This window comes from Genypterus blacodes, unplaced genomic scaffold (genome assembly GCF_046128005.1).
Source record: "Genypterus blacodes isolate CSIRO-AG114 ecotype Tasmania unplaced genomic scaffold, CSIRO-AGI_Gbla_v1 ptg000029l_1, whole genome shotgun sequence".
Lineage (NCBI taxonomy): Eukaryota > Metazoa > Chordata > Actinopteri > Ophidiiformes > Ophidiidae > Genypterus > Genypterus blacodes.
The window spans coordinates 5,784,496-5,798,662 of record NW_027466842.1 but is presented as its reverse complement, the minus strand read 5'-3'; the positions used below and the strand labels follow the sequence as shown (position 1 = coordinate 5,798,662).

The 14,167-nt window shown below is 48.0% G+C and overlaps 1 protein-coding gene across 2 annotated transcripts in view; it reads right to left on the bottom strand.

Annotated features, from left to right (window-relative positions):
* Positions 1-14,167, bottom strand: part of ephb1 (EPH receptor B1) — a 129,111-nt gene that overhangs the window by 44,883 nt on the left and 70,061 nt on the right. For both annotated transcript variants that reach the window (XM_076144889.1, XM_076144890.1), the window contains exon 4: positions 3,389-3,544. In XM_076144889.1, the coding sequence (XP_076001004.1) occupies positions 3,389-3,544 (156 nt within the window). The remainder of the gene's footprint in view (positions 1-3,388; positions 3,545-14,167) is intronic.

The window sequence follows — 14,167 nt, the reverse complement described above, 5'->3', positions numbered from 1 at the left end:
ATACAGCAATTAAAAATGTGTTTGCCCTTCCCCCTCCCCTCAGTAAAAACACTTCAATCAGCCGAGCTATTACATTCTGTAATTTGGTCACTGCTGCCATGTGTCTGTTGAGGTACCGGGTAGTGATTGTCAAGGACGAGTGGCTCCTGCTGCAGGTGGATACAAAGATTGATAGGCCTCACATAGTTGCCATGGCAGAGGAGAGAACTAAAGCCCACGACAAACCCTTTCTGCTCCCCGGGCTGCCAATTTCAACAGCACCCCGGAGCCCAGAAAAACACTTCTGCACATTGTTTACTTAGCCGGCCTTTGAATGGTCTAAGGCACCTTGCTCCTGCTCTCAACTCCTCTCTCCTCTCCTCTCTTCTCTTTCGAAATATTTGCTTTATTTTGAAGGACGCCACACAGGCCTGGAGGGACCTACCAGCAGGTCCCTGCATGTGGGGAGACGCCGAACGCCAGCCAGAAGAGCAGGGAGGGAGCTTGTGGGATGACGAGACGCAGAGTAAAAAGGTGTTAGGAGAAGAGTGCTGTCTGGTCTGGTGAGGAACTCATTGAGAGACTGTGTGTGTGTGTGTGTGTGTGTGTGTGTGTGAGCCAGGGATATGTGTGTTGCAACAGGAGAGACAGTAAAGATTTTCTCTTTAAATGGCTACTGAATAATTTTCACACCCACATCACTCTTGATGCGTTGAATCCTTTATGTTAAATGTTTATTTAAAAAGATCCTGCTTCTTCTTCTTCATAAAAGCCTCCAGATATCACACAGAGGCTGGTGTCACTGTTGCGGTTGTGTGTGTGTATGCGTGTACACTACAGTGCCGTGCATAGACGTGCAGTGCAGGGATTAGCAACAGGGCCCAGACAATTACCTTTGACTCAGCTCTATGTGCTGCTGCATTACAGGGGGAGAAACCTGCAAACGGGCCGACACAAGGCGATACTCGGGCAGGAGTTGAAAGCCAAAGGAGGAAAAAAAACCCATCCAGAAAACTTTGAGAAAAGAACAGAATATTTATGCTGTTTGACGGTTCACTCAGCTTTCTCTTTGAAGCCAGAACAAGGAGAAGAAGAAGAGAGGAGGGAAACTAAACGGGGTGATGGAGTGAATGGAAAAACAGATAGGTTCGTCCTCTCCGTCAGGAAGTGTGACAGGTTTTGTTTGTGTCTTGAGGTGTAGACGGTGTTTGACAGGGATCAAGACGACTTTCAGACGACAGATCGCAGACATTAAGCAAGCGCTGGCGCTGCAGGATCCCGAGCCAGCGTGATGCAACACCAGGAATGCAGAAAAACCCATCCGGACCGCGTCGCTTGTATTGATGTTGTCGCATTCCACGGACTTGGACCAGAGACTCGGCGAGCAGGTTGCCAAGATATGAACATATATAAGACCGTTCATACAACGTCATGTCACGCCTCACCGGGACCTTCTCTTATTCCCCGGCGAACCCAGACGGCACTTTTCCCAGCTGCGTTCACCCTGAATTCACGTCAAATCGTTACACACACACACACACACACAAGTCTCACTTTGTCACACCCCACATGAAGTGTTGATGGATAAATTCATCTTCATCATTAGCTCCTCCACTCCCACCATTTCCTCCTCCTTTGTCTCCATTATCCTGCGCAGGGAGCTAGAGGTACGTCAGTCTGGGGCCTTGAGCTTAGAGAAGCGAGGGAGGGAGGAAGAGGAAGAGGAAGAGGAGGGGCTGTACTGCAATGCAAAACCACTGTCCCAATGCTCAGAATGCTGGGTAACTAAGAGTGTGAATGAGGGGTGGGGGGCTGGAGTTTGAAGTGCATCACAAGGCGTCGTCCCCCAGGGGAGAAGTGGGATAGCTACCCTCTCTCCCCCCCTTCCCCCAGCTGACGGAGCCCAGGCGCCGGACAATCCATCAGCGGGCTAATCAGACTGATCTGGAGCACAGAGGGACCCGTGGCTCCTGCTCAGGCACGGCGAGCTGAAGCGACGCTCTCTGCCGCTCCAGATTGGCCTGATTTAAGCTCCTTCAGCAGCAGCGCTCTCATCAGGACCCCATGTATTAAAGATACTCAGATGATCCCACCGCCATCCTCCGCACCCCCTGCCGAGATCTAGGGCACCCCGTGTATCATGTTCAACAGCTTCTGCATAGTTCAACCTTCAACAGAATAATGCAGTGCTGCTAAAGATTTTGGTTAACACAAAGATGAAGAGCAGGAGGATATATCTTTTGAATTCCATATTGCTCTGGATAATCCCGATCATATTTGTAGAGCATTTGCATTGTTTTTGAAGGATCCACTGCATCTTCTGGCTGTGTGCGAGTGTTAATAGGAGCAATTTGTGTAATCAAAAGTCTAGGCTCCTTAGGACATGAACAGGAGTGCGAAGACAGCGGAACTGACAAAGAAGACGAGGTTAGAGAGGAAGGTGGGTGATGAAAAAATGGCAAGTTGCGCTGGGGAGCTGTTGCGGAGATTGCTCGGGGAAAATCCAAGGCCTCCAGGTAGAAGACAGATGCAATTTCTGACGCCACAGATTCACAGGAGAGCCGATGTGTCTCGCAGGAAGGAGGGAGGCAAAACTGAAGGTGAGAGACGGGTGTCAGCCGCTGAGAGCGCCCTGAAGCCTGGAGGAGTGAGAGCGAACGAGATACTCGGGGAAGTGTTCAGCCGTGTTCCTCCACAGCTTTAAGGCGTCCGCAAAACCGTATGGGGCGAGCTGTGCTGTCCTGCGTCTACTCCCTCAACCAATTATCCAGGTCTCCGTGAAGAAATCAAGGCTAAATTAATACATAACCACACCAATAATGTTTCCAGGTCCGCCGTTGTAGCGAGAAGAAACCATAAAGACGTTCCCCTGCGACAGTGGATGGAGGGATGGGGGGGTAAACAAACTTTTTGGGGGGTTCGCAGTGCTCTCCTTCTGTGTAATTGTGTGTCAGTGGGGATGGCAGGAAGGCTTAGCATATTGCTTTTACATCATATTAAGATAACTACAATGCTGCAAGAGGCCTTATTGGATCTCCAGTGGATAGCGGGGGGACAGAGTTGAAGCGAGCGTCTGCCTGAGTAATTAGGACTTCAGGGGATGATAGGAGACGGAGAGAGAGAGAGGGGAGAGAGAGAGAGAGAGAGAGAGAGAGAGAGAGAGAGAGAGAGAGAGAGAGAGAGAGAGAAAGAGAGAGAGAGCAAGAGAAAGGACACTTATCTTCATGCTGATGCTGAGGTCAGTGACGGACACTCTACCGTGTGATTATGTGACGGTCAGAGTGAGAAGACCACCAGAGCCTGAACGTGCTCCACTGGATTCTACTACATGAAAAAGTGTGTGTGTGTGTGTGAGTATGTGTGTTAGAGAGTGAGACAAACGAGACATACACTTATATAGGATACTCACTGGTACAAGGCTCGTCGGGCTGATCGGCGTCGCCGCGGTAGTAGCCGTTGCGGCACACGCAGATGGTGGCGGCCTCAGATGCGGAGCGGCTGTTGGGGGGGCACTGCAGACACAGACCAGGACCCTGGGTGGACTTGAAGGTACCCGGTGGGCACGCTGACAAAGGAGGAAGGAGATAAAAACGAGTGTCATGAAGTGAGATAATGCAGGAGGAAGGAAGGACACCTTGTTGAGATGGAATAGACGCTTGTCTGATCCTGTGGGGGAACATGGGAGTGTGGGTTTCCAATCACATCCATCCTCCATCTGCTCTCTTTTGCCTCTCGCCTGTTTAATATTGAGTCTCAAGTCATGATAACTTCGCTCTGCCTTTGCTCCGAAATGTAAATGGAAAGAGGCTTGTGCAGGACAAAGATTATTGTGCCTGATATCGCTGCGGCTATGTCTCGGCAATAACCAAATCCATTTGCCTCCTGATCCCTATAGAATAAAACGCAGAGGAGTTTCTGTACTGTATAGAAGGATTTACAGACTATAATAACCATGATGAATGTGTAATACTTTCGCCGGCTTACTGGTGGGGGTGGAGGGGGGTAGGAGGGGAGGGGACAGCGTTCCTCTGCACCCAAGACAGGGAGGGGCTATAAATTTAATGGGACAAGCGTCTCAGCTTCTCCACCTGCCCACATTTGCTGAAGTGAAAGATGGTAATGGCTCGGTTGTGGCTGGAAAGTGGGAGATGTAGGGTTTATTCACGCAATGAGCGTAAAACAAAACCGCTCAGAGACGAGACATTGTTAAAAGTATATCGATAGCGTTTAGTACGTGCAGAGGAGCGGCACGTAAATCAACAGCCAAAGGTTTCTGGCAAAGTCTGGGGACGAGGACGAGGTGACGCCACCGGTTGAACTGTTTCAAGCGTTTAAAAAGCAAAGGAAAATAAGGGATCAATATCAAATTTGCTTGACACAAAATGGCTCCGTGCCGTCCGACTAAAAGCCCTCTCGTCCAATATTCATGCAGCGCTTTGTTAATGAGAGTTATTTAAAGCCATGAGGACGGAGGGGCCGGTTCCATTCCCGCTTGCTTCAGGGTCAAACCTGCTGCAAACACTGAGTGCGAGGAAAACCTTTAGACCTTTGCATCAACAAGCTTTTAAGATTTAATTAAAGATTTTATGCTTCATCAAAAAAATGTGCATGGAAAGGCTTGGATGGTGTGTGTGTACGTGCGTGTGTATGTGTGTGTGTTTGGAGGCTTCGATCTTTACTTTACTGCACTGTAAAAGCTCAAGTTGCTGTTTTTATGACTCATCCGTTCACAACGTCATGATGAGCTCTTAGTGAGGGATAGGGAGGCAAAGTCATGGTCAGACTGTCACACACACACACACACACAAACACACACACACACACACACACACACACACACACACAAACACACACACACACACACACACACACACACAAACAAACACAACCAGACCATAACAAGCACAAACACCTTATTACACTACCTCTAGGAGCTCCAAGGCAGATCACAACTGAAGTGCACAAGAACATCCCCAAGAGCAAAACAAATTGTTATTCGTCGGATGCTGTCGAGACGTATTTGGAGTCTAAACTATAGAAGCTTGTATAGGAAGAGTCCTGCTGAGTGTGTAAGGGAGCCGTAAAGGTAAAGGAGGAGCGTTTCTCTTTGAACGCGTCAGGGGGGTGAAGTTTGTTGAGTGAGTTGAGAGAAGCTGGGAGAGCAATAAGTAATGAACTCTATGGACTGCAGGTGTGAGATGCTCAAGTTCTATCGAACGAATATGCAAAAGTGGAGACTCTTAAAACAACAGCAAAACAGCAAAACAGCTCACAGATTATGAGATGAGAAAACGCAGATGAGAAGTTCATTGATTTTGTTTATGTACCATCATCTTTGCAGTATGAAATTATTCCTATGTCAATGAGCCCGGATAGTCTAGGACACACACACACACACACACACACACACACACACACACACACACACACACACACACGCTTAAAATTTTGTCAATTCTTGTAAAAAGGATCATAAAAAAGTTGTTCGGCATGTGTGTGTGTGTTCACGGTTAGTTGGTGTGGACGGTCATAAATGGGCGGAGAAGATTGTGCTGAATCAGACGTTTCAGCCTGTGTGAGCACATGAAAGCAGACATGAAGACACACACACACACACACAACACTGTGAAACCCTCCTGTATCACTATCCTCACATGCAGCACACATTTAATGAACTGATTTGCGCGCCGCCTCACACAGCCGCCGCTGACCCCATTAAGCAAGACTGCGCTCCAGCATTTTCTGCCATTCGCCTAGCATATGTTCCACGGAACGGCGGGATAATTTGACGGTGCTTCTTGGACAACTGAAGCTGCTGCGATCAGCGAGGGCACGGCGGGGCGACACAACAAAGGTGCAGCGCAGCAGGGGTTTTTTTCTCCCCCAAGTTGACATAACATTTGTATGAGTTTTCGCATAAAACGGATTAATTAACGGCTCGCTGATGTGTCACACAGCGTGAGTGGGAGGACGAGACGAGACGCAGAAGAAGGGATGACAAAGCAATGAGAAAGCAAAAAAACAACATTACGAAAACCCTAAAGGGTGAGCGGGAGCGCCGTTACGCCCCATCACATTTGGAATGGAGCCAAAGCGTCCTTCCTCTCATTCCTGGATATTTGGATTGGAAGAGACTTTGTGTTTGCATCCCTCGGAAAGAAATACAATCAAAATAAAACTTCCAGAGAGGGAAAGAGAGAGGGAGAGAGAGAGAGGGAGAGAGCACACAGACCCATCACTCATCAAAGGTGTTGGTTTTCTGGGACAGGAGGGGATAGAACATTAGATCAACAAGCAATTAGTCTCCCCTGTGGGAGAATAACCCACAACTGAACTGGCTACATGCAGAAACAAAACATTCCTCCCTTTCAAGTGGTCTCCACAGGGTTCTCACTGCATTGTTCTCCCTCTCTTCCTCACTTCTTCTCTGCCCTCTTCAGGGCAGAGAAGAGGGCCCTTTTTCTCCTCCTTCCCACCGTTAATGAATCTCTCCCTGCTTCCCCACCTTCCCTCCCCCTTGTTGTTTTCTTGCCTTGACTGACAGGTTCAGATCCTTGTTAAGGTGGGCTGTGTCCGCCCCCCCTCTTTCTGTCTAAACAGAGGAATAGCAGCAGTGGATCACGGTTAACTACTTACCGTTCTAACTTTTCTGATCTGGTGTCACAACAGCCTGACCGGGGGGGGGAATGAGACAGATCTTCTAGCTGTCAATCATTTTCCCTGCAGGTGCTCTTCCAGCCCATATAAGGTGATAGACAGACTTAAACAGTAACACACCACCTTCTAAACTTACAAGTAATCCGATCTAGACAACGGTAACTCATAAACAGGCCCGAGACACACGATGCATCAGATGATCCCTAATATGATCACTAGTGAGGAAGTCTCCCTCAGCTGGGCTTTGACAATACCCTGATGTGCAGAACATGGAGTGAATGCTCATGGGTTGGACCGTGCAATGTGCTTGCTGAGCGTATAATATTAAGTGCACACTGCAGGCAATACATCACACACGGAGGAGCACCAGCAACGTGTCACATCAGCCCTATGTGTTTAGAATGTACAGCCACAGCAGGAAAATGTATAGCCGGTACGAATTCAAATGTAATTGGAGACATGGGATTTATGGAGGGGGTGGAAAAAAGAATTATACCAGCTTGTCGTGGAAGCAGGAATCACCAGGTGGGAGCACGATAGAATGGAAATGGTACATTTGTGATTTGCAAGTCGCTAAGGCTAAAGGATTATGACCAAGATGGGTTTGGAAATGACTTTGCTACTCCAAACCAATCAAAGTCGCAGCTCAAAGTCCTCCACTGACTTTCCCAGGGCGACACTCTGAAGTGTGTAGGAGGCTTCAAATCACCAGAAATGGACTTGAGGCAAACTGTGCGGAAACGCAATGGAGTGTGTATACGGGGAGATGATTCACAAAAAAGTGCTCCGATTTAAAATGACAGCTAAAAGAAAAATATTATTGAAATAAAAGAGACACAACTCAGATGTTCTAGGAAATCATTTATGGTTTTGTGACATTGACAGATGGAATCAAGGTGGCAGACAGATTCCTCTAGACGAAACATATACAGATTAACATGGTCGTATTTTCAATCGGGGCTCTATTTAACTCTAACTATATGCAATGCATTAATGTGCAAGAAAACACATTGACACAATTACAAATCGGAATGAACGTCGCTATGTTGGGGTAGTAAATCACCAGCCAGACAGAAGTGTCGTAATAAACTATAGGAATGATGGAAAAGTACAAATAAACACACAGTACTTCCTCTTTTAACACACTTCTGAACAGTTTGGGCCAGCTAGTCCGGTGGGTTTAATGTGTGTGTGTGTCTGTGTCTGTGTGTGTGTGTGTGTGTGCAGAGAGGGTGCGTGACCTGTGGAAGGGGCACAGGTTGACTTAGCGCCGCTGACCCTTGAGTTGAGTAACTCTTATCCCCCCCTCCCCCACCCTGAGCGCACCCTTAACCCCCGGCCCTCATCCATCACATGGGACGGATCACGGTCTTTAGCGGCTTTGGAGTCATGCATTCACCCCCCCCCTTCACTCACAAACACTTTTACAGACGGGAGCTTATGATCAGGTCATGGCCCCAGTTGACCCCTCCCCCCCCCATACCCCTCCTTTGTTTCACAATTTGGCTGCTCCGTCTCACAGAAGGATGTCTCTCCCTCTCTCTCTCTCTCTCTCTCTCTCTCTCTGACTTAACCCCCCTCCCTGGAGTGTGTGAGTGTGTGTGTGTGTGCGCGTGAGTGCGCACCAAGTACATCGTTTCATACCCAGCCGCTCGACACATATCGGCTAAAATGAACAGGTTAGGTTGAAAGGGGGCACGGAATGTAGACGGAGAGGCAACAACTTCGAACGAAAAGGCAATCAGTGGCACCGCCTATTGGTATTCACTGTTGCTCCACTGTCATTGTTCATTTTCCAGCCACAATCCAGGTAATGAGCTGCTTTTTCTACCCAGGTGCTCAATTTCTACCGCAAGGTCATTGGAAAAACACAATACAATTATTTGAGACAGCGGCAGTCCTGAAACAAAGGCTTGTCAGAATCATCACATAATCCTCAGAGGATATTAAAAGTCAGAGTAAACTGCCTTATACGCTTACAATCTAAATCGATTGAAGAACAATTTGGTGTATTTCTTATAAATTGACAGAAAGGCGACTTGTGAAAAACATTTCAGTTCCAATATCGGGAAATGAACTGTATGTGATGTCTCATAAGTCGGGCCATTGCTTCTTCTCCACTTCAAGGCATCCAGAGTTCAGAGTGCTGACATCACTTGGCAGGTCTGGTCAATGTAAGCCAGGAGGCCCGGTTAGCTACAGCTGTGTTCAATAGGCGAGGATGGGGCGGGGGGGTCTGAGAATGGGTGGGTGCCTCGGATCTCCGCAAATTCTCTGTCATCGCCTTCTAATCTCATTGAGAGCAAGGAATGTTACGAGGAATAAAAGCCGGCTGGAGAGGTTTTTCCCCCGGAATAAAGGGATAGTTGAGAAGGAGTACGGACCTTCCCTGCTTTGTTAGAAGCCGGGGTGCTGACGAGTTCCTCCCACTGAACACTCCCCCTGATCATTAATCATCTGTCCATTCGGGTCCTGTCAGAGGTTCTCTTCCAAGCTGGAAGACGCACACATACACACACACCCACACACACCCACACACACACCCACACAGACACACACACTCGTATCAGCCCTAAACATTCTGCAGCCTTAGTCCTCTGCTGCAAACACTCTTCATCTTGATATACCTGTCCTCTCAACCAGCTAATACAGCAATGTCGGATGCTACAGAGACCTTAATGAACAATACTCAAACCCCCCTGAGGAAGCCGACATATCCTCCAATTAGGTTAACTTTAAAGCTCCACACAGCGCCGTGCTGCCGCGTAGCCTCGCATCAGACGGCGGAGGTAATATCACAAACTAAGGATGCGAGATGGGGGCGAGAATAAGGGATCTAAATCCTTCAGTCTCCGTAATCATATATGACATTTCGAAGGCGCTAATTGTCACTGATGAACATGTTAACATCAATGATTGTCTGACTTGATTCAATAGAGGGCATTGCAGCAGTGAGATAACTAGCCGATGAGAGAGTGTCCAGCTAAAGAGCATAAACAGGACTGTGTGTGTGTGTGTGTGTGTGTGATGCCCATAAGGAGGTGAATTCTGGCTGCTAATGTTAATGAATAGAGCAGGTGTGTGTTAGACAGTAAATATAGGTAGATGTTTTCCATTAAAATCAAGGTGTGTGTGTGTGTGTGTGTGTGTGTGTGTTTGTGCGTGCGTGTGAACATGTGTGCCTGAGCCCCAACAAACCAGCACACAATTTAGCAGACAGCCCACGCCCCTGGGCAGGCTGTTACCATGGTAACCTCACAGCCAGTATTTTTTTGGCCACCACTTTCCCTTTGAACAGCCGGCCAATGACAGACCAGCCGACTGGGAAATCTGGCTTACCGGCTGTGTGTTGATGCGCGCCTAAGTGTGCGCGCGTGTGTGTGTGTGTGCGTGTGCGATACAGATCAAGAGCGACGTATAATCTCTTCGCCCCACACACACTTGTCATAACCGCGCGTTTGGTTGGCAGTTGGCTGCTCGGTCTCCAGCCTGGCACGTTCAATCAGGTCGATTTTGATTTCCAGGAAGGTGCGGCGGTGTGCCAAGGCGGCAAGCGTATCTTTCAAAGATAGACGAGCGGTCAAAGATGAGTGCGCGCGGCTGGGGGGGTGGGGGGTGGGGGGGTGACTGATCGAGGAAGCATTGATATTCCAGGAAAATGCCACCGTGCCAATCGTTTCCTGGCTGGCAAGGTAGTAGAGAAAATGCCCCCCCCCCACCAAAAAAAAAACATATCGCCGCTCAGCAGGCAGTAACATGTGCTTGCTCTATAATCTACACTGTAATCAGAAACTAACAGGGGACTGAGCTGGCGAGCTGCCCACTACCATCTTCCAAGGGAGTGGGCAGAGGCAGAGACGAGGAATGACAACAGAGGAGTCACACAAGGAACTCCAACTCTGACTTGATACTTCCAGATATCTGCTATCCTTCAAGTAGCGGCGATGATTTGAGGCGACTAAAGCTGTCTCTGTGTCACGGAGCCTAGACCGCCCCAGCTAGTTATGAAGACGTGAAAATTGGAAAAGGTCAACTTTTATGGAAATCAAGTATTCGCCTATCTGGAAATTTACAAGCACGGGTTGGGGGGGAATGAGCTGTGAGCTGTGTCGGGCTGTCGTCGGATCGCGTCCTCGCCGGAAAACAAAGAGGGACGATCGTGAACGAGGCGATAAACGCGGCAGTTACAGGCCCTGTCAATTACTCGGCTGATTCTGTCACACGGTAAATAAAGTATATGTTCCGGGATAAATCGCTTTCCCTTTCTTAGCACTTCAAGCTGTGCGAGACCATTAGGTTCCTCTGTCTCAGCACTTGTCTCTTTTAAAAAGGATCTAGCTCATTAACTTCACAGCGAGATCAATTAATCTATAGCAGTTAGCCAAAGATGCCCACTCTTGCTCTTTTTTCCTCCTTTGCTGATCTGCCGCTCGCTGTTGTCTATTACCTTTACTGCCTTCACACCTCGCGGTGCCGTCATAAATAACACAGGGAGGGAAATGCAGATTGTGAGGGATCGCTCGCCATGCTGCGGGAGAGCAGGCGTGTACTTTCTCATTGGGTGATACAACTGGAAAAGGCCCAAAATAGCTTTCAGAGATTACAGAAAGAAGAGTTGTTCACATCAAGTTGGGTGCTACATCCATCGCCAATCTTGTTATTTGGCAGCGCAGCCGTTTCCCAGCGGGGCTCAGGTGCCAAAGTAAATTGCCTGTACTCGCAAATCCCTCAGCAAAACCATGGCTGTAGATGAAGAGTAGACGGGGGAGAAGATTCAGGATCTGGACGTTGGACTGTATGAGTACAGTAATGGAAACACACTTTATTACTGCACTTTAGAGCACTTACAGTTACCCGCCAGTGCATCATTGCGCAACACACACACTGCCCTGTTTATATTTCACTGTATATCTCGGAATTGCTCAGCGCTTCTCGAAGAAACAGCTGCGCTTCAGAGTCGAACCCGCAAATCAACGCGAACAGTTAATGGCTTTGTTGAATATGAGACGGCGACAATTTCTTTCTTTCTTTCTTTACGCCAATCTTACGAAACGGGGTTGTTACAATATGCTGGCACTCCCTCATGAAAACCCAAAACGCTGTTTATGTTTACTTCACTTGATTGAAATTAGAGGGTATTAAAAATGTGCATTTCAAAGGGAATTTAAGCAGAACAGTGTTGGCTTACACACACTGTATGCAAATTTCGATCTCTAATCCGAAGCAGCTCACTTCCTCCAAAAACACAAGTCCTCCTCATTTGTCCTCTTCATGTTGTGAATATTTGTTTTTTGGTAGGTTTTTGCATCAGATCCAAAACATGCACATGTATCCCAGAATCCCCTGCTCCTTGGTTCAGGGTTGAGGCCCTGCTAATGACTGTAGAGGCCTGCGAAGGCGGATGAGTAATTATGCACATCTGAATGTAGCAGAGGAATAGAATGAAACAACTGAAAAACAAAGGTCCCTTCACTGTTTACCATTCCCTAATTTGATTCCTAATTGAGCGTACATAACACAGTGTTTACACCAAAATATTCTGGCAAAGACAAGCACCCATGGAGATTTGCACCGCCAAACATCACCTCCTCCTCCCATCCGCAAACGCCGTCGCCACATAGAAGCGCGGTGACATGTGTCTGACCCATAACCCGCCAGTAAGCATCTGCACCCTGTCACGCTGATGCTGACATTTTCACACACAAGCAACGAGGCTGTCAGACACAGTCAGAGGTCAGGGGTTTCACCGTGAGCGCGCTTGGAGGAGGATGCCAAGAACAGAGCGGAGAGAAGAAGGGAAAACAAAGGCACGGTTAATGGAAATGGTGGGCTAAAAGCCGACCCTGGTACCTTTGTGCTGCAGACTGCGTCGTTAATGACGGGACGAGAGGTGGTTGTGGGCGGGGCCATGAGGGCGGTGGGAGAGACGAGAGTTGTCAGCGAGGTGTCAGCGAGGTTATTGCGAGCGACTCTGACGACATCAACTACCACGGAAACACAGCAAATCACTCGGCAACCAGACAGTCCGTTGTTCCTCGCCCGTGCGGGCCATTATGTCTAATGGGGAGTGATGATAAAATGCTCTGCATGAAAAGAGGGAGCAAAAATGACGTGTGAAGCGTGGGAGAGAGAGAGAGTGATCGGGATCAGCGTGGCAGGAAATAGAATGAGAAAAGGAGAGATAGAGGAAAGGGAAGTGAGTGGGAAAGCACTCAGGAGTGCATCTTGTCACTCAAATTGTTGGTGGCAGAGTACTACAATATGTGTGTGTGTGTGTGTGTGTGTCGGTTCTCATTGCGTAAGAAGTGATGGCCAATGCTGTCAGAAGACAACAGGGAATCTAAGAGGCAGGATAATAAATGGTGTTGAGACTAAATATGAATGTGCCCCACACACACAAATCTACAAATGGTTGAGTGTGTGTGTGTGCCAAAATCAAAAGGGAGCACTGCATGTTGAAGAATGTTTCATTATAACAGGCTTTATGAGAGGAAATGATTGTGTGTTTTGCTTTTGCTGGGTGGATTGAGAGGATTTGATTTCCATCACTCCCTGCCTGACCTGAACAACACTCAGCAGATGAATGACGTGCGGGGAAGTGCATCTCGCCCATCAAGGTGGACAGACGAACCGTCGCGTTCCTGAAATATTCTGTTGCGCCGCACGAGCGGTGCAGAGTCTGACCCCATTCACTGGCACGCAACGCACCTGCAGCCATGAAACCCTCTGAAGGTACCCGGGCCCACAGCGCATCTATATTCATGTCATATTCACATCCACATAACCTCCACGCAACCTTATCAGAAGGCTCTTTCCCCTCACAGACAAACACACACACATAAACACACACCGTGCCCATCCCACCTGTCCAAATCTGGACAGCCCTGACCTTTATCAGCCAGACTTCGTCAATACGCCCCGAGCTATGGAACTGTACACATGTGTTTTTTGCGTGTCAATGCACATTTGTCTGTGTGTGTGTAAAGACGAGGAAGGGCGACCACATGAGACCTTCTCACTGTCCGACGGTGTGCGTTTGTGTGTTTGATCCAGACTAACTTCACAGCCTGTGTAAAGTGTGTGTGAGACGTCCTGATTTGACCTTGTGAAGTGGCACATTTGGAAAGACACACTCACCTTGTGCCGGCTGGAAAGTCGAGAAAACACAAAGCCACCGACTGGGAGAGAGGATTAAGTGTGTTTCATGGCAGAGAGCCATTGATGTGAGGGTGAGGTTCTAACAAGGTGGGGCCAGTGTGCAACATGAAGGAAAGACTGATCAATTAAGCATGAATAATGAATAAAATCTGCACAAGTTAATCGATAAACCAATCATATATACACACATAAATAACATTAAATGAAATTGCACATTTGGGAAGGCAACAAATGGGTTGCTAAGAGGAATGAACTGTTCTGCCCTCGAGGATTTAAGTTAGTTCTTAAATCCAGTCCAATATTTTATTCCTAATCTAATGGGGTCCGGGACGGGTGTCTCATGTCTTGGGTCTGTGTGTGTGTCTGATAGCCA